We start from the raw sequence: 24,751 nt of genomic DNA, 5'->3' as shown, positions 1-24,751 counted from the left end.
AAACATGTCCAGGTCACACGATTTTTACAAGCAGCTCACAGCCCGAGCTGCCCTCTCCAGTTAGGGGTTGACAGAAAGGTCAGCTGAAGCCTTGAAAACCCTAGTCTGAAGGAGTTTAAAACTCATATTGGAAAGGGCTTAAGCAACAATATGCAAACTCATGGCTAACTAAAAAGTCAAACTCCTGACTGTCGTTTCTATGTTATAGAGTTTCATTTTAGAAAGGGCCAAGTACAAAAACAACCATTTCTCTTTACTGTAACAGAACCTCAAGTCTCAGATGACATCTGATTATAATCTGTGCCAGTGCTACCTGAGGGCCCCGATTGTTTTTCCAGCCTCGCTGAGATGCCCAGGGCCACGGTTTCTGCATTAGCTGCACTCCAGAGTAAACTTTAAAGAGGTACACCACTTGATCACTGCCTCAGCAGTGCCTCACACCACAGGTGGGCCCTGGAAGAGTTAGACACTGATTACAACTGCAGCCAAGAGATAAACAACTCCTTCCAGCCCTTGCTCAAATCTCGCCTTCTCAGCAGCCCTACTGACCTAATAATGCATTTGCGCCCTCCCCAGCCCTGTAGAATCCCCTAACTCTGCTCTTTTGCTTTGTTTTCTGTAGTACCTTTTACCTTGGGACTTATTTTTCTCATACATTAAAAAAGTTGTGGTAAAATGCACCTAACAAAATTTCCCATCTGAACCCCCCCTTTGTGTGTAGAGTTCAGTTGTGTTAAATACATCCACACTGCCATGCAACCAGTCTCCAGAATGCCCACCCTCCAAAAGCAAAACTCTGCTCCTCTCAAACAACTCTGCCTCCTCCCCTTCCTCTGGCCCCTGGGAGATACCCTTCTGCTTTATGTTTCTGTGACTCTAGGTACCTCATAGAGTGGAATCGATCAGACAGCACTTGTCTTTTGGTTACTGGCTTTTTTCACTTAGCATAATGTCCACCAGTTTCATCCACGTTGTAGCATGGTCAAAATTTCTACTTTTAAAAACTGAATAATATTACATTGTATGTATGTACTGTATTTTGTCCACCCACTCATCTGGCAATGGACACTTAGGTTGTTTCCACCATTTGGCTATTATGAATAATGCTGCTATGAACATAGGTGTTCAAATATCTCTTTAAGACCCTGCTTTCAATTCTTATGGGTATGTACTCAGAAGTGGAATTTTCTAGATCATTGGTCATTCTATTTTTTGATTTTTGAGTACCCGCCATACTGCTTTCCACTGTGGCTGCACCATTTTACATTCTTACCAACAGTGCCCAGGAGTTCTAATTTCTCTGCCACCCTTGGCAACACTTGTTACTGCCTATTATTTTCATCGTAGCCATCCTAATGGGTGTGATGTTAATATACCACTTTTATTTATTATGTTTATTATCTTTCCTCCCTAGCACTGCTGCTGGTCCAGAATATAAGCCGCATTAGTGGATGAATCTTTGTCTGTTTTGTTCATTCATGTATGTCCTGCACCTAGTACAGTACTTGCCATATAGTAAGTACTCAGTAAATATTCATTGTAAAATAAATGAATTTGTGAAACAGACACACTTAAAGTACACTGGCCCTTACTGTCCCTGTTTCTATGTCAAAATCTCAGTCTGGCTTTGAACTAATGCATGTGTGTGCGCATGCACTCAGTGTGTGTATATGCTATGCTATCTCTACACAAACTGCTTAAGACCTTATGAAAGCAATTATCCCTTTAAGAAATATTTGATGAGTGTCTACTGTGTGCCATTATTATGTTCAATATTATTCAGATGAAAAAAAATCTGTAGTATATGAAATTTAGGGTTTTTTTTGCAAAGCTCACAAGAAAATCAAGGAGAGAATCTGCAGTACACAGAAAACTTAGTGATTCTCTGACGTGGGGTATATCCAGTGCTCATGTGAACACAAACAAAAGAAACCCAAACTTCCCCGAGTGAGCCTACTTCTGTCCTGTGCAACCTATTCCTATCTCAGTAAATGGCGGCACCCAGGTACTTGAGTCAGAAGCCAGAGATACATTTTTCTTTCATCTTAACCTGGTACTCCTCTTTATCTAGTCGCCAATAGTATTGTAATGACTCACACGTATTGAGCACTTACTGTATGCTAGGCACAGTTCTAAATTCTTTGCATGTTATTAAATAATTTATTCCTCACAATGCTATGAACTGGAGTTGCAGGTGTTCAGAACAGGCAGGTGTTCAGTCCAGGCCTCCCCAAGATGTGCTACTTTGCACGTGGATATTTCGAGCTAAAGGAAATCAAGACCTTTTGGGCTCACGAGACACTTTTATCTCTCCCTTAAAGAATTTAAACAGGAGCATTATCCACCATAAGAATTATTACAAGAGATAAGTTTTTATGACCTAGCTATAGGGCAGGGCAAGTATCTAATTACTGAACATCTGCTTCTCTTACTGTTCTGGAAGGACCTCCCACCCCACTGAAGCCCTAGGACACCTTATCACTTCCTCGGCATGCCATATAGAGCTAATTTTTACCTTTCTGTCTCTGGACTTCTTTTTTTATATAGACCATTGAGATTGTGACTGTTTTTAAATTCTAAAAGATGTTTTCCAATGACTGTTTACATTCAATATGATTTTGCATTAGTTTCAGGTGTACAGCATGGTGGTTAGGCAATCATATACTTTATAAGATGTTCTCCCTGATATTTCCAGTACCTATCTGGCACCATGCATAGTTACTGCAATATTACTGACTTGTATTTCCTACACTGTACTTTACATCTCTATGACTATTTTATAACTTCCAACCTGTACTTCTCAATCCTTTCACCTTTTTCACCCAGTCACCCAATCCCTCTTCCCTGTGGCAACCATCAGTCTGTTCTCTGTATGCATGAGTCTGTTTCTATTTCTGTTTTCTTTATGTATTAATTTTGTTCATTCGATTCCACATGTAAGTGAAATCATATGGTATTTGTCTTTCTCTGACTTTTTCACTTAGCTGAATACCCTCTAGGTCCCTCCATGCTGTCTCAAATGGTAAAAGTCCACCCCTTTTCATGGCCGAGTAATATTCCATTAATGATATGTGCCACAGATTTTTTATCCACTTGTCTACTGATGGAAACTTGGGTTGATTCCATAGCTTGGCTATTGTAAACAATGCTGCATGGACTTCTTACATATATGGGGTTCCCATACATACATATGTAACTAAAATTGATTATTTTCTCTTGTTAATCTGTCTCAGGTTGATTTAATTATTGGATCAGCTGAAAAGACTAGAAGAGTAGAGGAAGATTTCTTTCTCCTCCACAGAGTACAGATGAGGAAACAGGTTAAGTCCCTTTCCCAAAGTCACCCAGAAAGGAAGTGGTGGAGCCAGAATCTGTACACAGGAAGTCTTGCTCCAAAAGCAATGCCCTGAGGTACTACTCTAGTCAGCAAATGCTGTTTCAGCCTCACTTATTGAAACTCATTCTCAAATGTATTTGTTTACTTTACTAAATATGTAAGTGAAAATAATTTTGATAATTGAGAACTGTCCATATCCTTCATCTCCTTCTGGGCATTGGTGACCATTACGCAGCTTGGATAACAGAGGTCGGGAAGATTGGAGTCCTACTGTGAGACTGGAGTCTTACTATTAGTCTGGAGTCCTTTTGTGAAGTTTCTCTTGAACAAAAGTTCTAGTAGGACTTTATTTTCCTACTAGATGTTTTGATGTTTTGGTGATTTGATGATTTTTTTCCAAAGTGGATTATGTCAATAAAAATTAGCTTAATTGAAGTCTTTGATGAATCAAAGCTATGTTGTAGTAGATACACTGTAATTAATGTCAATAAGACACATCCATTATAAACTCCATTTAAAAATGGACAGCTTTTCTTCTTTGAAGTTGTATTGATCTTGGAGGCAAAGCGAGCTGGAAGGCATAAGGCCCAAATCCTACTCGCATCAAATTAAATGAATCACATCTTAAAAATAAACCACAGTCCTTCTGGCACCAGTAGTGCCATCTGTAAACTGAGAATAATAAAAGCCAACAACTTAAGATTTTTGAATTAAAGTTGAAAAAAAAGAATGTAATTACAAGCCTAAGACAAGATGACTAAAGTCCAGAAAGCATCGCTTCCAAGTTTTAAGCTTATTTAGCACGCAAAAGCCAACATTACGTAAGTTCACCATGTAGCTGACATTCAAATAAGATGCTTTTCAATAAGATGATTTTAACCCCCAAAGATGCATTTTAAAAGTCCCCAGGGTATCTTTAGAAAACAAAAGATACAGTACCAGCCAGAAGCTATTCTGGCAAGTTCCACAGATCATATGGTCTTGGGAAGAGACAAGCACTTATTGTTACCAGAGAATTCAAGACCAGTACTTACAGTTTCATTTCCAGCACCCGGCACTCCCTAGGACAAAGGACTGCAGTATCTACTGAAGGGTGCGATTATTCCCCGACTCACTGTTTCAGCCTCACCAGCCATTCATCCCCTTCAGAGAATTCGGCTACTTCGGACTACTTGTTATTCCAAAATAACAACAGCACACAATGTTTTTCCTTTTCTTTCTTTTCATATTACATCCAAAAAGATGAAGAAAGTAACGAATAATATTAAGCCAGAAGTGAGTTTGGCTACGTATGATTTTTAGATGAGCATTGCTAGATAAAAGTACACAATTAAATGGAAGGGGGCTCTAAATCTAACCTGATTTAAAAAAGAAACACTTGACCAATCTAATGCTTGTTTGACTGGTAGGGTTCCCCTTGTCTTTCTCCCTCCACCCCCAATAGTCAGCTGAGACTTCTGAAATGGAAAATATCCTCTGCCAGTCCTTGCTGGTAAATCAGGGAATTTTTTAAAAAAGTTTCTTTTTTTGGTAAAAGCATGTTCTGTCAATTAAACCAAGAGAAACCACACTTGCGTACACACAGCCTGATCCTAACCACCCAGACAGCAGCCTGGCTTCCTCTGTCCATCTCCCTGGGGAGAGCCGCAGGGATCAGCCCGGGAGGATTCTTCCTGCGCAGTTTATCAGAAGGTAATGATTCTGATGAGACTGGCCCAAGCCACTCCTACAGCCCGGTGCAGTATCTATAATGTGGCCATGAATATTCAAAACATCTTCTGCCAAGGAAATCCTGTTGCTTCCAAGGCATTATCTTAATACCCTCCAAATTTCTTTCAAAGTAAAGAGAATTGTTAGTCATCTGAGAGTGAGTTAAACTACACTGAATCTAAATTCAGCTTAATACAACTGCTATACTAGATTAGGAGCTCCTTAGGACAGGCTCTGGGCTCCCGTTTCCATTACATTCCTCTTAAGCATTCAGCACTCCATTTTGCCTACAAAGAGAACAAATTCAATTAGTCTTACTGATGAACCAACTGATCTTCACACTTATTGTGGGTTGAAAAGGGAGAATCATGACCTCCAAATCCTCCAGGAACCAGCAACAATTAACACATTTTCCCTTATCATCTGCTTTCTAGAAGGGTTTACATTCTTGGGTGGTAATATTTCCCCTTCTTTGATCTGATTGCTGGTGAGGAAAGAGCTGGTCCCTAGCTCTTAGCGACTGAATGTGACCACATGAAGAAAGGCTTTGGGGGTTTAGGGCAGTCAAGGGCTTTACAGGTCACTTAGGAAATAGCAAATAGGTTTCAGCCCTCATGTTAACCTGGTTGGTAAGGGCTTCCTGGGCTCCTGTATTGAGAGGTATTCCAGGCTGGGCCAAGCTCAGACCAACAGGTGCGGTGATGCAACCTACCATGTCTACCACAGGCCCTTGAAGGACACCAGGCTCAGGAGAGGATGGAGTCAAGGATTTGCCACCCCCGAGCGGACTCTACTATGGCCAGTGGAGCAACTTGCAATCTGTTTTTCCCCCTTGACTTTTAAAAAAAGTAGAAGTCACATTAATCACAGAAAACTATTTTGAAATATTCACAATAAATGTTTTTTAAAAATATACAATCTCTGAAAAAGGACAAGAGCTGAGGTCCTCGCTGGCATGTCCCAGAGAGAGTCAAAGGTGGAATTTTAAGCTCTTCCTGACAAGTACCTCAGCAAGCCCCACCTTTTAGTGTTCCCATGGGCAACAGGGTTAACAGGGAGCTGGGTAGTTCTCCAGCAGGTATGTGGCTTCTGTAATGGGACTGCCTGGGGGAGGGGGAAGGAAAAGAGACAAAGGTTTCGGAATCAAGAAAATGTCCGTGATCCCAAAGACAAGCAGGTAAGTCAGTGTGAATCTTGTATTAATAGGAAAAATGGAGACTCGATTTCTTGAACTTGGCTAGCAAACCTCTCTGGGTCAATTGATAGTATTCGCTTGCTTTCTGCTTTGTCCTTAACACTGATGGACCAAGTAGGTACATACAAGGCAAGCGACATGGTTCCTTTCATAGCCAGCTTGTATAACCTTTCTCCTTCTCCCCTGGGGTGGACTTGGACCCCAGAGGCTGGGTCCAATCTCTTGGAGAGACAGAGCTGGCCTCTCAACATCTACTCTGTGTTGTCAGCCAACTGGCTCCCAGGTGAGGAGAACATCTTGGGCAGTCACAGCAGTGCACAGCAGGCAAGAGACCTTAGAGAAGGCAAGGGAGAGGAGGCAGACACGTGATCCCGGAGACAAATAAACACAATTAGCTGTGCTAGAAACAAACTGAAAAGACTCAGCGGGAAGACTTTGATTCCTTCTGCCAAGAGAGAGTACCAAAGGAAAATTCATTTTAAAAGAAGCCTTTCACTTCTCTTGGCAGCCACGACCCAAAAACTGTCATTTTTTCTGTCAAGCCCTTTCCACTGTGGGTTTCTCCGACATTTCAAACACTCTCACATTCGTGCCACTTGATCAGTTTTGCTGCTCCAATAGGATCTGCCAATATTTCAGGCCATTCCTTTCATTCTCAGAGATGACAAGTCCAAGCCTTCCCCACCCACCCTGGCCCTGTGTACCTACACAGACTCAATTTCTGCAGTGGTCAGTTGAATTCACAGAAGTCAACAGTCATGTTTCTGGCACTGTGCACTTCTAACTCCAGGATCTACTTCTGTCCTGTAGGATCAGCTACAGCAGAGGGTTGGTCACAACCGTCTAGCATGGGGGTTCACAGGTGGGTTCTGGAAATAGCAAGCTTAGGTTTGAATCCTGACTCTGCCACTTAGAAGTTGGGTGACCTTGGGCAAGTCACCCAACTTACACTTAGGCAAGTATTTCAACATCCTTGTGTCTCATTATTGTCATCTATAAAGTAAGGATATCATGGTACCTGACTGATAGGATTGTTCTGAAGTTTAAAATAGTCCTTATCTTTTAGAAGTACATACTGAAATGCTCACAAATCATGGTACAATGTCTGCAGTTTATGTCAAAGCCACCTGGAGCTATGGTATATATAAAGAAGTTGGCTCTGAATTGGTAATTGTTGAGGTTGGGAGATGGGAACGTGGGGGGTTATAATGCCATTCTGTCTACCTCTGTCTGTTTGGAAGTATTGACAGAAAATTTAAAAAAGAGAGACAATAATACAAGTAAAACTGCCAGCATGTGCTCAATACATGCAATCTGTTATAAATCAGAGAGGTTCCTAAAGGCACTGTGCCCAGGTCAGAAAAGTAGTGTGACAGCAGCCTGTCTCTCTGGAGGCCACTGTGGTTCTGGGGCCAGCAGCTTTCGGGGGTAGGCAGGGGGTTGCACTGAGAACTTGCTAGGCCATCCATTATTGTCCAATATTTTCACAATCAACCCTGCTTTAAATTATTATTAGTAGTTCTCTATGCTTTGAAAGTTTTCTAAATGAACCACACCCATTAAATATTCATTATTCCATATCTTTTAATCAGATACACACATCAGAGTTTAGATGAGGTGGTGGGTGGCTTGAAATTGAGCTTTTATCATCCCAGCTGAAAGCAAAGCACTTCCCAGTTTTAATGAACTGTGCAGCTATTTGACCCTCATGTATGCAGTTTTGTAGGCATATGAGATAATGAAAAATAGCTCAACACACCTCTTTCCCCTTCCACTCCACCCGCCCCACCTCAGTCCCTGAGCCCTACCACCAGATTGCGTGCCTCCAATAGGTTGAGGGAGCCACCTACGTAAATCCAGAGTCAGCCCCTGACACTCTCAGCTTATGGAATTGCTTAGACAAGATAATGAGATGGAGGGACAGGAAATGCCACCCTGGACCAACTCCAGGCTAGATAAGCACTCTAGGAGAACGCTTAATTAAATCCGAACTCATCTGCCCCAGGCCCTCTCAAAGATGTGGGATCTCCAGTCGCAGCTCTGATACTGACTGCAGTGGCTTTGGGCTAGTCACTTCATCTTAGTTTTCTCCTGGGTAAACCGGACTATCTCCCTCCTAAGGTTGTTTCAGGGAGTAGAGTGATTGTAAACAGGGTGCATTGCACAATGCCTGGCACATGGCAATTGCTCAATATACTGTGGCAATTTTATGTCTCTGTATGCCTTCAAGTATACATGGTTGTACTGTAACTACCTCCTTTGGAATTTGGTTAATATATTTAGACACAGTGGCTCTCCAGGTCATGAGACATATCACACACACATAATTATAAGCAGTTTAACATTTCTTTTTTTATGCAATAATACTTTAATGCAGATGTATTCAATCTTCTTCACAGAGCTGATGTATAGATAACTATGTTATTGTCATCAGTGCCTACTCTCCTTTGTGGTTCCCTCTTCTTCCATCAATGTCTTGTGACATTTAAATTTAAAAATTATAAATAATAAAAAGTCATGAGAAAAATATGGCCAAATTCAATTTTAGCAAAGCCACTTACTGAATGTCCACTGTATATAAGAGGTCTGTCCAGAAAGTATCCAGCCATGCACTATGAAAAATGGAGACATTTATTGAAGAAGATACAAGATACAAGAAATACTGTACACAGGACAATGACACCTCAGTCCCCTTCAAAGTAGGCACGTTGGGACCTCACACAGTTCTCCCAGCATCTTTTCCACTGTTCAAAACATTCTGTAAAATCATTTGTTGGAATCGCCTTCAGCAGCCCCATTATATGTTCCCGAATCTCATCCCTGGTCTGAAACCTCTTCCCTTTTAAAGGTGATTTTAGTTATGGGAAAAGCCAGAAGTTGCAGGGTGCCAAATCTGGGCTGTAGGAGGGCTGAGTCACCTTGGTGATAATGATGTTTTGCCAAAAAAATTTTTATGAGTTGTGATGCATGAGTGGGCGCATGGTCATGATGAAGCTGCCAATCACTAGTTGCCCAGAATTTTAGCCTTTTAAATCATCTGAATAGTTTTTGTAGAGGAATGTTCAAGTTTAACGCAAAATTTGATACAGATTCGTTACTGTACTCACTCAGTCATTTTGAATGTGATGGCCACACAGTACACATGCTCACTCAATGGTGTCTACCGCCCCCACTGACGAGTACAGTGAAGTCGTCATTGTTCACACATGTGCATTTCAGTCCGTTCTCCTTGGCTGCCAGGTTACATTGATGTCATGCAAACCATTTTCATTATATTAACAGTGGCTGGACTTTTTCTGGACAGACCACGTCCAGAGGATCAATGGATGAGATGGGTATAAATAATAAAGCCAGAAATCCACTAGCAAAGACTTTAGAGAAGTTTAGGGCTCATCTAAAATCTTTATCTTATCCTTACTTATCCTTATCTAAAACTGGCACTCTCTCTGCCCTTGTCCTGTTCATAACATTTTTTATTGCCTAAAATAATACATTTCCTGATTCATTTGTTTTCTGTATGTCTCCTCCCAAAAGAATATATATTTCATAAAAGCAGGGATCTTGGTCATTTCCATATCTCCAACACCTAGACCTGTGACAAGCACATAGCAGGCGCTTGAAAAACATTTTTAATGAATGATTTCATTTCCTTTTCTCCAAACAGTCAACTACAAAAAGAAATCTAAATCTGAAATTCTGCCATATGTATTCCTTATGTAGCTGAGCACTATGACCCAGTGCAGAAGACAGAGTCTAAACAAATAAACACGGAATATGTGAAGTGGTGCATTATGATACAGAGAAAAATGAAGCAGAATGAAGCAGTTTCCTTGGGGCCTCACATACACACGTGCCTTCTGACTTTTGCCCCTTTGCTGTTGCTTAAGTCGTCTCTCTGTGAGAAGTGCCCACCTCTTCATCTAAATGCTACCCCTCTTTCAAGATCTCATGCAGGCTGACTCTTCTGACGTATACTCCAACTGCAGGAGCTCATGTTGACTTTGCTTTTTTCATACACCTACCCACCACCTGTGCTCTAAGGTCCAGCACTTAACAGTCTAAATTTTTCTTTCTTTTTTTCTGTGAGAAAAATCTGATGCTCCAAATGTATTAACAGCTCCTTAGGCACAGAAACTATGCTTTGAGCTGCTCTTGTGTCCCTCAAAGTGTCTAGCACAGTGTAGGGCACTTACTAACTAGACAAAAAAATTGCTATAGATGAACGGACAGATTTCCCGTTTGCACCCCACCTCTGCTGCTCTGGCATGATTCCATTTACACCCCCAAGAACACCTATTTCTTTTTTCTAGCTTTTCCTCCCAAGCATTCCTCTGTCAGAGTGCCTTTCCACCTGTGACCATCTAAAACAATTAACATCCCAGATGAGACAAAAAATTATCAGGGACCCTGTGAATTGACAGCAGCAAGGAAAATGTGGCATTACTTCCAGGGACGTAAGTGACAACCGTAAGCCGTTATTCAGGATATTTTAAAGAAAGACCGAGAGAAAAGGCCATGCAATCCAGGAAATACCTACAGCACGTTGTGAACTAACCCGAACCTCTGCAAATCAGATTTGATGCATCATTTCCAACTTCCTGAAATGCTGTCCAGTTTCAATGTCATAAAAATTACTTGTTTTTTGTTGGGGGAGCCTTACCTGACCCTGTCGTCTGGGTGACATTTGAGCACTGCAGCCAATTCCCACCTCAGCATTAGCCAGTCATGAAACTGACTAATTCCACTTTCTAAAGTGCTCAGGATTCCTGGCAACCGGAGAGAATGGTAATGCCTTTATCTTGTTTAAGTGCAGAAATAGAAAAGCTAAGATGGGACTCCTGGAATGAATTCTGCGAACAAAGTTAAATATACTGTGGAGAATATACATTTTCTAATTTAAGAGCCATTACATTCCAAGGCTGATTTTACATCATCTTCCCTTTTCTTCTGTATTTTATACAACTTTACCAATTCTCTTTAGAATGAGCCTAAAATGAAAAGGTGAAGATAGTTTTACCAGCAAAGAGTTTCATTTCTCACATAAGTATAATCTACAGGCAATATTCAGCAGAGTAAGTGCTTTTCACTCCCATCTTCAGCTGGTTTGGCTCCATCACCCAGAGCCAAAGCTCAGGAGCCGACTCAGGAGCCGTCACCCGGTTTCCTGATTACACACTTATGTTGAACGAGGTCATCCTCTGAGCCTCCAGGTGCTAAGGATAGGGCAAATACATAGTTGCAAGCTACTGGTGAAAAGCAGCAAATTCTCTATTTTTTCATTTTTGCTCGTCTTAATCTTGGACTATATCACCCTAGAAGGATAAATGTCACTACCCTTAATGCTAGCTGTGTCTCAAGACCAACAAAACCTCTTAAATCAATAACCCCACCTCTGATCTCCTTCAAATCCTTACAGCCCTGCAACTGGGGACCAGTTACAGCCAGGAACCAGCTCAGCTTGGAAAAGGGGGAGAGCCAGCCTTGGGTCTTCTCTGGTTGTACTCATCGTGAAATCTTCAAGTTTCCCATTACCTCTATTATATATTAACATTCATCAAAATTATTATTAACTCACTCATTTGACAAATAGCACTGATAAAGTATTGAAGTCCTCTCACATAAGAAAATAGACAGCTTGGAAGTTTGTACCCTTCTGGACAAGCAAAGAAGAAAAGTCTTCCTGAAGCTCCAGGCTGAATTCAACCTGACCATCCAACCCGGCTGGCTTATTACAGCAGAGAGCAGTTCCCCACCTTCGGGGACTTGTGGCTTCCAAATATGTGTGACAATGTGAAGTCTAATTCTCCAGCATCCTTCTATTGACATGTGGCCTGAGCTTTGCTTTGGACCTGTGTACAAGTATTTAAAGGCCATGATAAATACTTTCCCCACCTATCTTTCAAGTGGAGGGTCACCTCTAAAACTTACCTCCAAACTATTACCTCTGTAAGTATAGGGACTGCATTTTTGCCCATCATTCCATCCCCAGTACAGAGCATAGACCCTGGCCCTTAATATTGGATGGATGGATGGATCAATGGATGGATGAATAAATGAATGAACAAATGAACAAAAAAGATATCCTTTGGTTCCAGAGCACTGAGAAGCCCATCAAGATCTCACTCCACAAGGGTTAGTGTTCAGGTTCCTCCTCAACCAGAACTACCCAAATCACACCATGAATTTCTGTGATTTGTGCTATTAAGTGTCACAAACAGCCTAAGCAAGTTTCTTTAATCACTGGGTGGTAGGGGGTGGGGGGCTGCAGATTTCTAGCCACACACAGGAGGAAAGGTGAGTGGAAGCTTCAGGTACTAGAGTGTTATGAATGGAAAGTTTGCACACCCCGCTCTTCCCAATGCTTATATTGAAGCCCTAATCCCCAATGCAATGGTTCCTTCTTTGAATCTCGGGACTTTGGGAAGTAGTTAGGTTTCAGTAGGGCATAGGTCCCAGGATGGGTTTAGTGCAGAAAACAGGACAGAGAGCTATCCTGCTCTCTAGGGCATTCACTCAGCACTTGCTGTGTGTCTCTTTGATTCTCTCTCTCTCTCTCTCTCTCTCTGCTAAATGAGGACACAGCAAGAAGGTGGCCATCTGCAAACCAAGAAGAGGCCCTCACAGGACCCAAACCTACTAGTACCTTGATCTTCCACTTCTCAACCTCCAGAACTGTGAGAAATAAGTGTCTGCTGTTCAAGGCATGCAGTCTGTGGTATTTTCTTATGCCAGCCTGAGCTGACTGAGACATAGGGCTATTTCCCTAATATTTAAACTGTCCCTAGGGACAGGAGTCTAGAATCTAGAGAAATGCCAACAAACTAGTACAGGGGCAACAGAAAGCACAAATAAAGAGTGTGACCTTGCTGTCAGAACTCTGCTCATCCAGCAAGTCACAACCTCTCTGCACCTCAGTTTCCTCCTCTGTGAAAGGGGACTAATAACACCCATCTCCTTGAGTTATTCTGAGAATGAAATCTATTTCCTGACACAATAAGTGGTCCATCAGTAATTATTTTCACAATGCTGCAGCCAGGCTCCCACAGTTCCTTTGTTACACAGGGTCTGCTATGTCAGAAGAGAGAGAAAGATGTGGTCGGCAGGGCCCTGTGGCAGTAGTCAGAAGCCCTGGGTTTGAGTCCCTGTTTTTACCATTTTCCCATTGTGACTTTGACAAATTGCTCACCCTCTCCAATTCCAAGTTTCTTTCTTCTGTGAAAAAAATCAATATGATGATATCTGCTCTCTGTGCCTTATAGCACAGGTGCAAAAGTCATGTTGCAGATGCTTGCACAAAAATATTGCAAGAGGTAAATTTGTCAACATGAATTAAATACTACTAAGGCTCTAAAACAATGTTTTTCAAACTTTTTTTGACTGTAACCCATTAGGAGAAACATTTTTTTTACATTCAAACAGGCATACTCATCACTGAAAAACAAAAGCTTAATGAAATAATACTGTGACTTTGATATTTTCATTTGGTTTTCTTTCTTTTTTTGTTGTGTTTTTAATGTAGATCCTGCATCTCACAAGGCATAGTCATGACCCTTGACTCCATGGGCATCAGAATCATATGGGAAGCATTTTAAAAATCTGGTGCCCAGGCCCTACCCACAGAGATTGTGAATCAATGGTATGGGGTGGGGCCTGGGCATCAGCATTCTTAGACAGCCAGAACTGAGCACCACAGAACTAATGATTGCTATCTAGTTAAAACAACAGCGGGTAAATTATTTATATCCCTGTCTGCTAAACACTCTCTGCACTCGGAGGTCTCCCCACCCCCACCCTGCTGAAGCTCTACTGATAACTGTGAGTGCACTTCTTACTCATGTGCTTTCAGTGTGCTCCAGGAAAACAGGGAAAGGAATGAAGATCAAAGTGGAGCTTGGGCTTTATGGGAGGCCTCCCTTCTCTTCCCAGATGGCTGGGTAACCCCATGAAGAGCAAAATCTGGAACGGATTTGGAGGACTGTGCTAAAAGTGAAAGGATCCCTATGAGAACTTTTTGTTTGAGTAGAAGGAGCTAAGGAAAAGTAAAGGGAAACACCAGACCTCCTTGGCTGCTCTGACCCTGTATAGACGGCGATTTCAGAAGAGCTTGGAGATAAGTTCAGACGAAAGGGGCTTCATGGCCTGGCTATCTCCTTCCAGCTAGAGCCCAGATGAAAGAGAAAGCTCCTCTGTCTGTGCTCTACAGAAGCGAGAGCTGGGGGACTGTCCTGGTCACCTGGTTGGGGTGACTTGAAGCCTGTACTTAGCTGTCTGGCAGAACCAGCGCAGAACCTGGGCCAGAATGCAGAAGGCACCGGAATGCTGGAGGCCATCAGCCTATGTCCCTGCCCTTTCCTTGGACACACAGATGGGGTTAAGAAACCTACATTAGTTCTGTATACAATTGGTTACAAAAACAAAAAATTGTCTGTTTGAGGCATATTGTCCTGGGTTTACTAAGAGTTACCATTCACTGGGTGCCTTCTGTTTGCTAAGTATCTCATTTAATTCCACATTATCTGTTCAGGCACACACTTTATGGATTCTCAGGTTTAAGGTACTCACCCAGGGATGTGCATTTAATAACTGGGGTGCTAGAATGCTAACGCAAGTTCATTCTCCACTCCAGATCCCCTGCTCTGGTTCAGCGTTTCTAGCACTGTTTACATCTGGGACTGGATAATTCTTTGTTGTGAGGGGTTGCCCTGTGCATTAGAAGATGCTTAATAGCATCTCTAGCCTCTACCTATCAGATGCCAGTAAGATCCTTCTCCGGTCCAGCTGTGATAACCCAAAATGTCTCCAGATGTTGCCAAATGTCCTCTGGTGGTGCACAGCGACACTGCTTCTCCTGCGCACCAAGGAACCACGTAGTCTAACCCACCACGCTGTATTGTTTCCTGGCACTTTGTAAGTACGACAACATCACCCTGTGCTACAGTGAGATATGTTACAATTCACCAAGTACTTTTATAGCCATTATCTCCTTTCACAGCATTTGAGTGCATGGCAGGATTTAATCCTGAAAGTTAATCCACCTGGAAATTATGAATACTACTAAGAGATCTATTATATACATTTAGCTTTCTCCAAGAAATTGAGAGAAAAGAACCTGAGTGAAATCTCATTTCATCTTTGGCCCCATGAGCCACTGGGAGAAAAAAAAATTGCTAATGCATAGCTTTGTGAGAGCATAGCATTATGTGATTTTCTGGAGGACGAAGTCTGCTGCTTGTACCTCTCTGTCTCCTGCGCAGGCTTGCCTACAACAGAGAACTCTCGCTGAATGTCGAACATTGCATGGAACACCTGCTTCATAAGAGCCCTTAACTATTTGAGGAAAACAAAATTAAAATTATATCCCCTCAGTTTGTATCTTCCTAATTTACACATAAATTTTAATAAAATTCATATACTGAAAAAATTAATGGCAATATTTATGGAAGTGCAGAGAACTTAGTGCCAGGTTCTTCTTCCCTGTCACTGAAAAAACATAGCAGAGCAAAACTCAAGTTCAACTGAAACAAATGTTCACCGGAGTCATCCCTTTCAACACATGCCAAGAGAACTGTAGCTATTGCACTAGAGTCATATTTTATTGGGTCAAGGAAAAATATTATGGGAGAATCTTTTACTTTTTTCCTTCAGATTGTCACTAAACTATTACACCTAATATACAATCCTAAAAGGAATGTTTGCTTTTAAAAACATCTGAATTAAAAATAAAGTAGCTAGTTACAGTTGCCTTCAAAGTTGCTCTTTAAAAACTCCTAAGAGGCCAGGAGAGTAAAAACAAAATGTTCTCATTCACATAACCATTTGCAAAGCCCAGCTGAGGGGAATATTGTTACCTAGGAAATGATAAATCTGTACATGGCTTCCAAGGAATTTTAAAATAACTACCAATAAACAATATTAATAACAAAACTAGCTAGACTCTATGGAGCACTATGTGCCAGGCCCTGAACTCAGCATTCTACATGCACACATCTTCATTCCAGTCACATGAGGCACATACTCATTAGTATCTTCTTTTTCAGGTAAGAAAACTGAGGCCAGAAGAGGTGTAATAACTTGCCTAAGATCACAGCCAGATCCAGGTTCGAGTGAATGATAGCTATATAAAGCTTTTGATTATATCCAGAAAAAAAAAAAAAGAGAATTGAGGAAAATGATGGAAGAACAGGGAGATGTTAACTCAATTTTTCACACTGGGTGCCATGGAATCCCAAAACCAAAATGGATTTGCAGAAACTATTCTCTTCACTTTGCTTCTATATTGCTCCTTTTACATGAAATCTCAAGTACAAGGCATTAATTATACACATATGTTAAGTGATTTTTCTGGATACCGTGTGTGTATGAGAAAACAAATCTTTTGTTTGTTTTGTTTTCTGTAAAAATGCACAGTGATGAAAAGAACCTGGTCAAGAGTACCTGCAAGGGAAAAAAAAGGCTTATTTTCTCCAGTTCAATATGCCATAAAGCACAACAGTAAGGTGATAGGCCCAGTATTTTAACACATATACCAGATCATAAACACCCAAAGGAAGGTGCACTCAGATTGCCTTCGATCCTAAACACACACACGTGCCTCTACAGGATGTCCATCTTGGAACTGCCAGACCTTCCAGAGGACTCTCATCACTTTAATGGCCATACTTCCTATACAACCTTCACTCCCCACCTCAGAGGCCACCGTTGGCCTCACATGGTATTTGGCTCTTTCCCAACTGAGGAAGGTTGGCCATCAGGAGGCAATTCAGTTAAATGCGTTGCAAACTCTGAAGGCAGTGCCAAAGCACGAGCTTCAAAATTATTCTCAGCAATGACAGCATCACCAGAATTAGTGTACAGCTTGCCAAGATGAGGCTTTTGAAGGGGAGAAATACTCACTTGAATGTATAAATACTGGCATATTTCTTTTAACATTTGGATAAAGAATTGGAAGAATCAGCTAGCTTTATTTGCAAGTGAATAAATATTCTGCTGCAATAATGATCATGCAGATTTTTGTACAAGGTTCTGACCACCCCCTTAATGAAAAAAAAAAAAAAAGCTTGTCCTGTAATACTTGTAAAAAGCATAAATCACTCCTCATTAACTTTCATAATTATTGAAGAGACTTCCTTTTCATGAAGAAGGAAAACAAACAAACAAACAAAAGGGGCCAAAGGAATGCTAGTTAGCTACATAGTCCTTGATCCTCCCAGGAAGCTCAGATCTCAGTGCTGTCAGAAGACAGATCTACATCCAGGACAGAAGGAGAGGGAGACAGCTCTCTCTCCCTGGCCCCCACAAAGCCTGGTAACCTTCCAATAGAGAAATCCACGTAATAGAATCCTGGGCCCTGGGTCTTCCTGAATTAGCTATAGTGTTAAACAAACTAATTATCACACGTAAAGGAAGCTGGAACCAAAGACAAACAACAGAAAACAAACAAACAAACAAGCAAACAGATGCTACACTGGTCATTTGTTTATCTTTATACACACACTTGGATAGCCATCCAGTGAGGTCCTAAGCAGTCCCACTCCCTGCCAGGCGACCTGGACACTTCAGGGGTCGGTACAGAATGTGGACATTTTATGAGGGCAAAGGCAGTCCACCTTCCAAGTAGATACCTTCCTATTAACTTTAGTAAGGGAGATCTCAACACAAACAATCCCAAAACTCTACAATATTCCCGATGTTTATTTGGCTGAGGAATCCAGTGCATTTGTGGGCGGTGTGTTTGTGTGTGTGTTGGTGCACATTGCTGACTTTCCTCCAGATTTTATTCGGAAATAGCCTCTCACAGAGTACAAAGTGGGGAGCAAGTAGCACATACGGAACTAAAAATTACACACTCCCTTATTGTGAGTTATGTATGCCTAAGGCACACACAGGTAGATCTTAACTGTACATCTGAAATCTCACTGTGTAAACTATTCTTTTAAACGTAGATTCTTCTCAGCTGGTCTGTGACCAAAATCACTTCTAACCCAGCTCAAAATATACAGGCTGCATCAAAGAGCTCATCTGGGGCCTCACCCTTGTTGGTCGGTAGCTGGGTGGCCCAGGGACCACAGCTGCCTTCGGGTCCCCCGTCCCAGTCTCCCTTGCCCAAATTGCTACCACTCCCCGAGTTTGCTGGGCGCGGAGTTTCCACCTGCCTCCTTTGAATTGCCCAGTCTTGCTCTCTTGAGTGACTGCCCTCTTGAGGTGCCCATAACCCCATTCCACAGAGGGGATGCGGTCCCTTGGCAGAGACACTCCCCGCGTCCTGGCCCCACCACTCACCCAGCCGTCTCCGGATCCCCCGCCGCAGCATTCCATCCCTCCAACCCCTTATTCTCCATAACGTAACCCGCTGCACCCAGGCTCTGCGCACAACTCCGCTTCCCGCGCCCACCCTCAGAGAAGCCCCTTCCATCTTTCCCCTGAGAAGCCACAAGCCTCGCCCTACCTATCCTTTCTGGGGCTCCCCTCCCTCCGGCTCCCCCTTCCGCCCCGCCTGCCTCGGGTTTCCTTTCCTCTGCACTCCCCTCCCGGGTTCTGCTCTCCGCCCAGCTGAGGGCGCCCGGAGAATACCGACAGGGCACTCAGGGTTCCGCGCCGCCGCCCCCCCCCAGTCTCTGTACCCGCAACACCCCAGCTCGCGATCCTGACCCCTCAGCGCTCCAGGTTCGGGTTCCGAGACCTCCCACGTTCGCGATCCTGACCCGCCCCCTCGCCCTCGGGGTTGGGGCTCAAGGAGTCGCCAGCTTAGGTGCACTGACACTCCGCCCCCGGTTTCGGGTTTCTCAACCTCGCGATTCAGAACGCCCCTCTGGGCTCAGGTTCTGGGGCTTCCCTACGTCGCGATCGTGACATCCCCGCCCCGCGTGCTCGCGCCTCGGGGCTCCCCAGTGATGCGGTCCTGATCCCCAGCTGGACCCACTCCGCGCTTCCCGCGATGGAACTCACTGTCAGGGGCGGCTGGTGTCCGAGAGCGCAGCCCGGTCGGCTCAGCCCGCAATACCACTCAGCTCACAGCTCCCAGCTTCGCACAGGCGGCTGTGACCCCGGCCCGCGCTGCACTGGGGAGAGGCCGAGAAAAAGGGGACGGCTGGGGGCGGGCACCGCCCGGCTCCGCCCCTTCCCGGCCCCCGGGCGGGATGCGCAGACCCGGGCACCCCCTCCTCCCACTGCGTCCCTGGCTGCCGCGGCAGAGGAAGTTGGCTGACGCCTCTTCCTTCCACCCAGGGCTCAGACCCGAACAACCCCCTTTCAGCTGCTAAAGGCCGGAGGAGCTGAGACAGAAACATTTAACCTCTGTCTAGTTCTTTCCAAGAACCCACCCCGGAGGCCTCTCCCAAGTCTTTCAGGAGAGGGGACAAACAGTAAACTTTATCATTAATCTCAAGACTGATTCAAATCCTGGCCTTCTCTCTACACTGGCATCTGCACATGCAGGGTCATTCTGCCCATGAAATCATGTTATAACACATCCAGGAGGGCCCGTGCAAACACACGCGCCTTCGCACCCCTGAGATACACTCATGAAGGGCTCTCGCATGACTTAGGAACCACACGAACACAACCTTTGCACTGACACGCTGGGAACACATTTCTATAGCACTCTGTTCTCATTCCACAGCACTCTAGCGGGTCATTGTATAGCAATGACCTACACATACAAGCAGCAGGGAGAAGAGGAAATTCCACATCTAGTCTCAGACTTGCTCCTGACCCACAGTCTATATTTTACCCTGAGAAAAATACGTTCAGGCTGTAAGAGCATCAGTTAACAAATTGAATTGTCTTTAGTGTTAAAAAAAAAAAAAAAAGCCGTCCTTATCATCTGGAAAATGAGAAACTGATCAAAACCTGGTAGGTAGTCAGCATCAGCGCTTCTGTGAGAGGTTCATTTAACTCATTTCATGACTTTTTTGAGACAATCGGGCCTATTTCTGGTCTGTTGATACCTGGCACTTTTTTCCCCCACTATACCACCCTGCTTCAATGATGTGTCTAACTACACCTCACATTTGTACAGCGTGGCACTTCACTTTTTAAAACATTTGAAAGTTCATTATTTTATCTATCCTCAACAAAACATCATACAGCAATGACAGCAGGTTATTCAGTGGTCTTCCCACAGAATCGTGAGCCCAGCACATGGACACTGGTGGAAATGTCCCAGCAGGCCTTTGAAGATTTGCCCTCTCCAACACAAACATGTCAATAAATTCACCCATGTTCATAAAATCTTGAGCCACCAATATTAACAATCATTTATTTTCCGTCCAGAGATCATACTTGTACAACAGAGTCGATTGAGAGGAAGTGAAAAGTCTCTTTTCTTCTCTCTGCCACTCTAGAAACAAAATTACAGGTCCGCAAATATGAGGTTCCAACCACAGGCTCAATCCAACTGAAGTGGGCTGAGCTGATTAAGTCTGCACAACACATGCTGATTATTCTTGCAGCTTCTTTTCTCCCCGAGAGATACTCTGCCTGGTGTGTGGAGAGGGTTCTCTTGTTTTAAAAGAAGATCGACAACCTTTTAATGCTTTTTCAGTGTCACAGTAAGAAAATGGTAAATGTTCCTTTTCACTGAAACTTCATCTAGGGGACTGGTGTGAAAGTGTATTGGGTGTTAAGCATTTTTATCTGTGGGGGAGGGCAGCTGTCCAGAGCCACCTAGAGTGCTAAGCCACCTAGAGTGGTAAGAGTGGCAGTTTCGCATCCTCCAGGCTTTGTTTTCATGTGGTAAAATACACATAAAACAAATTTTACCATCTTAACTTTAAACAAATAGTTTTAATTGTGGTAAATATGCAGAATATAAATTTTTCCCCTTAGCCATTTTTCAAATGTACATCTCACTAATGTTAAGTACATTCCCATCCCTCATGCCTTTTTGAACTGCTTGAATCTCATGCTAGATATTTTGGCGACTCTGGAAAAAAGAATCCTAAAGTGAACTTACTATTTTTGAATCATAATAAAAGTCCCTTGGATCTTTCATAAAGGACAGTCAGTATGGCCTTTAGAATATGAGAGTTCACAGCCCTCTTCCCTCCATGAAACACTCCCATCTGGCAACCTAATTTTGACTTGTGGTTTTTCCAAAAGCTGAAAACAGGTAAGATCTTGGATATGGCAATATTTCCTCTGAAAGAAGAATGCTAAACTACTAATGCAATCAACATCCTATCAGATGTAATTTCCCTTTCAGATTGTCCTCGAAAGCCACAGGCACAGGGCAGTATGCAACACGCTTAAAAAGTAGACACGTAAGATTAAGGAGCTATTTTTGTCTCAAACTCTAACAAAATAACTTGATCCATTTTATGTTGTATGCATACCACACTGGCACTGTTTTTCTATCACTTCTGCTGCGTGTTTACATAGCATCCCTTTCTCAAGAAGCTCAAAGTTCATGTGATGATATCATGTTACTTAAAGTTCATATTTTTTATGTGAAAGAGGAAGAGGATAGGAACTGTTTGCCTGACTGTAACACGGAGAAATGGTGGTGTGAGGTAGTTAAATCATTTTCCTGAAACATCTTGGTATACTGATTTATACTGGTCTATCTTGAAAGAAGATAGCATATACATGATAACACATACAAGAAACAGTTATTTAAAAACCCCAGTTATCCCCCCTCCCCCACACACACATCTTACAGAGAGACTGAGGGCCATTCTTCACTATCTTGGCAGAGAAAAGGAGAGGACTTTGCATCATGGACTTGGAAGTCAGAACATCCTGAGTCTGAGCCCCTCTAACACCGCTTAGAGCTTTGGTGAGTTACTTGACCTTTCTGGGTTTCAGGCTCCCAATCCATAAAATGGAAATAATAACCATACCCACTTCATATAGTTATTTCTAGGATTAAATATAATAATACACAAGCACTGAGCATATCACATAATGAGAACTTGATGAATGCAGTTGAAAAGGTAATGGCTTCACTTAAGTGGTTGCTCATAAGAGCCTTTGTTCCAATGCTTTCTACTTGAAGAAAAGATGTACTATCTTTGCAGGCTCCATGGGAGGAATTTGGAGAATCTTGAAGGTTTATATTTCTAACTCTTGAACCAAATCTCTCCATTCTTTAACATTTCACCAGAAGATAGCCATCCATATTTAGCTTATCTATTTAGAACCCTCTGCCAGCTGGCCAACTGGGAAAGCAACCATGATAGTAATTTCACCCACAGGAAGCTCTAATGAGCTGTGGTTGAATCGGAATAAAAATAAAAATAAGAATGATGGGTTTTGCGCTGGCTGGTGTGGCTCAGTGGATTAAGTGCGGGCCTGCGAACCAGCGGGTCACCTGTTTGATTCCCAGTTAGGGCACACGCCTGGGTTACCAGCCAGGTCCCCAGTAGGGGGCGTGCGAGAGACTGCTGCAGGTTGCTGTTTCTCTCCCTTTCTTTTTCCCTCCCTTCCTCTCTCTAAAAAGAAATAAATAATTTTTTTTTTTTAGAAAATAATAATGGTTTTCTTGTGCTGTATGTCTATGTTATCTCATTTAAAGGTGAAATGGTAAGGGCTTATTAAAGGCCAATTTGATTCCGTCTGGAGTGGTTCATTCCTCCCCCCTCATTTTATTTCTTAATAATAATAATTAACAATTCAGGGGCCAAACCAATGAACACATGTAGACAAGAGAGACAAAATCCAGAAACTTCTGGGCCTTCAGCAAAACTGGGTACCTGTGAGGCTGCACCACCTGGCATCTGATCTCCCGCTCTCTGATGTAACTAGTTTCTGATTGAAGAGTTGCAGGTGGCAAACTGCAAGAGTGAATGATGAAATGACCACCTAGGAACCCTTTGTATCATTAACAAAATGATATGAATTCCTAAATTCAAAAACATTTGATATGTAAACTGTTAACACTTGTTTCTAAACAAGACTTAAATTTAGAAAGTATATAATTGCATCCTAGCAATTTAACAGAAAATAAAAGTGTAAATATTAAAATATAAGGCCTTTCCTTATTCTTCAGCAGAAATTTGCAACTAAAAAACTTCAATAAATGGTCTTTATTCCCCCTCCCCTTCAAAGTTTGTAACAATTGTGCTCCCTTTCACTTTGCTCCTGATTCTTAGTCATTATGTCCTGAGGGGGAGTGTGGTCAATCCCTAAGCACAGAGAAAAATCAGAAGAATTGAACTCCTGAGACTGATGTTAAAAATTTTGAGAAGTAAACCCTTTTCAGTTTGCCCAACTCCAATTCAATCTGGACTGTGTTTTAAAGGAATATTTGGGAGGGAAATTTCTCAGATTTAGAACTAGGGAAGGAGAGCCATGTGTGGGGGACCCAGGATGGTGTGCGGGAGGAAAAATAACTTTCCTTCTACCCTTATAAGTTCTTATGCCTGTCTAGTAATCAGATTAACATGAGACAGACTAACAGGAGAAAATGACCAAATTTATTGTGCACGTATATGCAGGGAGTCCCTAAGAATATGGAACCCCAGGACAAATAAGGCAGTAAGGTTTACCTGCCCTTCTGGACTAAGGAGAGGGAGGCGGGGGTCTGGGCTGCAAATGGAAAGCAGGCAGTTTATGGGTAGATGGGAACTAGCAAACATTTGGGAAACCAGCTGTTGCCTGGCCACTCAGACACCATGGCACACAGAGGGGTGTCCAGCAAACACGTCGCTAGGTTCTTCCTTATCTGTCACTCTTAGTTTATTTATTTCAGCAGAATTTTTTAGCTGTTCCTCTAGGCAGGTAAGGGGGAGGGTTAAAGATTCTTTCTGAGTCTTTTGTTTCTTAACAATACCAGCTTAAAATGATCAATATCCCAAAAGGACATATTGGGGGGTGGCAAACTCTTTTCTCCCTCAGTGGAAAGCTGAGGCTTGAACCTCTAGAATTTGCCACAATCCCTGTTGGTGTGTTGCTAAAGGAAGGACATGACCCTTTACAGCTAATTCCAGTCCATCCCCTATCGTCTACATTAGGCTAATGGGTAAAGGCACAGACCGTCCTCTGTTGGGTCAGAATCCCCAGGGGTGTCAGAGTGTTCTGTCCATGGCTTTTTAGGTGATGTCTTTCTGGAGGAGACTTATCTTGGCTCTCAGTTCCTTTAACTAGGATAGAAAGATGAAAATGGCAATCATGGACAACATGAATAACAACTGCATTATTCATGTTTGATTCTGGCTTGGTTTCAGGGTTTTAATGATTATAAAAAGAAAAAATATCAATGAACAATTGACCAGTTTAATTCAGCCCATGTTTACTGAGTCTGTTTTCACTGCATAAGGGTGAGCTAGGGGGCCAGAACTGGCTGTCCCTGTGGCCATCTGGAAGGCCTCTCAGAATAGATGAGACCTGGGCTATACCCCAGCCCAGACCTCAGGACTGGGAAAGAGAAATTGGAGTCTTCTCTAGTTCATATATATACCTCTCTCAGAGGTGAGCTCAGGGACACAGATGTTGGGCCAGGCTATAAGCTTATAGTTTGTCAGGAGTGACCTGTACTCTTATGAGACATAACATCTTAAGCTGACCTCCTC

At 42.7% G+C, this 24,751-nt stretch overlaps 1 protein-coding gene across 2 annotated transcripts in view; it reads right to left on the bottom strand.

The window, feature by feature from the left end:
- The window catches only part of PAQR8 (progestin and adipoQ receptor family member 8), a 37,880-nt gene extending 18,476 nt beyond the window's left edge, over nt 1-19,404 (bottom strand). Inside the window, exon 1 of one of the 2 annotated variants that reach the window (XM_045843671.1) lies at nt 19,188-19,404. Coding sequence is in view for 1 of the 2 variants with exons in the window: in XM_045843669.1 (XP_045699625.1) it covers nt 18,522-18,557 (36 nt within the window). In the remaining variant the exon portion in view is untranslated. Of the gene's footprint in view, nt 1-18,521; nt 18,617-19,187 lie in introns of those variants that run through there. The other variant, XM_045843669.1, reaches the window with a different exon arrangement.
- Between the last annotated feature and the right edge of the window lie 5,347 nt (nt 19,405-24,751).

The sequence above is a fragment of the Phyllostomus hastatus genome, unplaced genomic scaffold (assembly GCF_019186645.2).
Source record: "Phyllostomus hastatus isolate PE091 unplaced genomic scaffold, TTU_PhHast_1.1 phas_contig_40, whole genome shotgun sequence".
Taxonomy (NCBI): Eukaryota; Metazoa; Chordata; class Mammalia; order Chiroptera; family Phyllostomidae; genus Phyllostomus; species Phyllostomus hastatus.
Note: the sequence above shows the minus strand (reverse complement) of the source record. Positions and strands in the feature narration are given on the sequence as shown.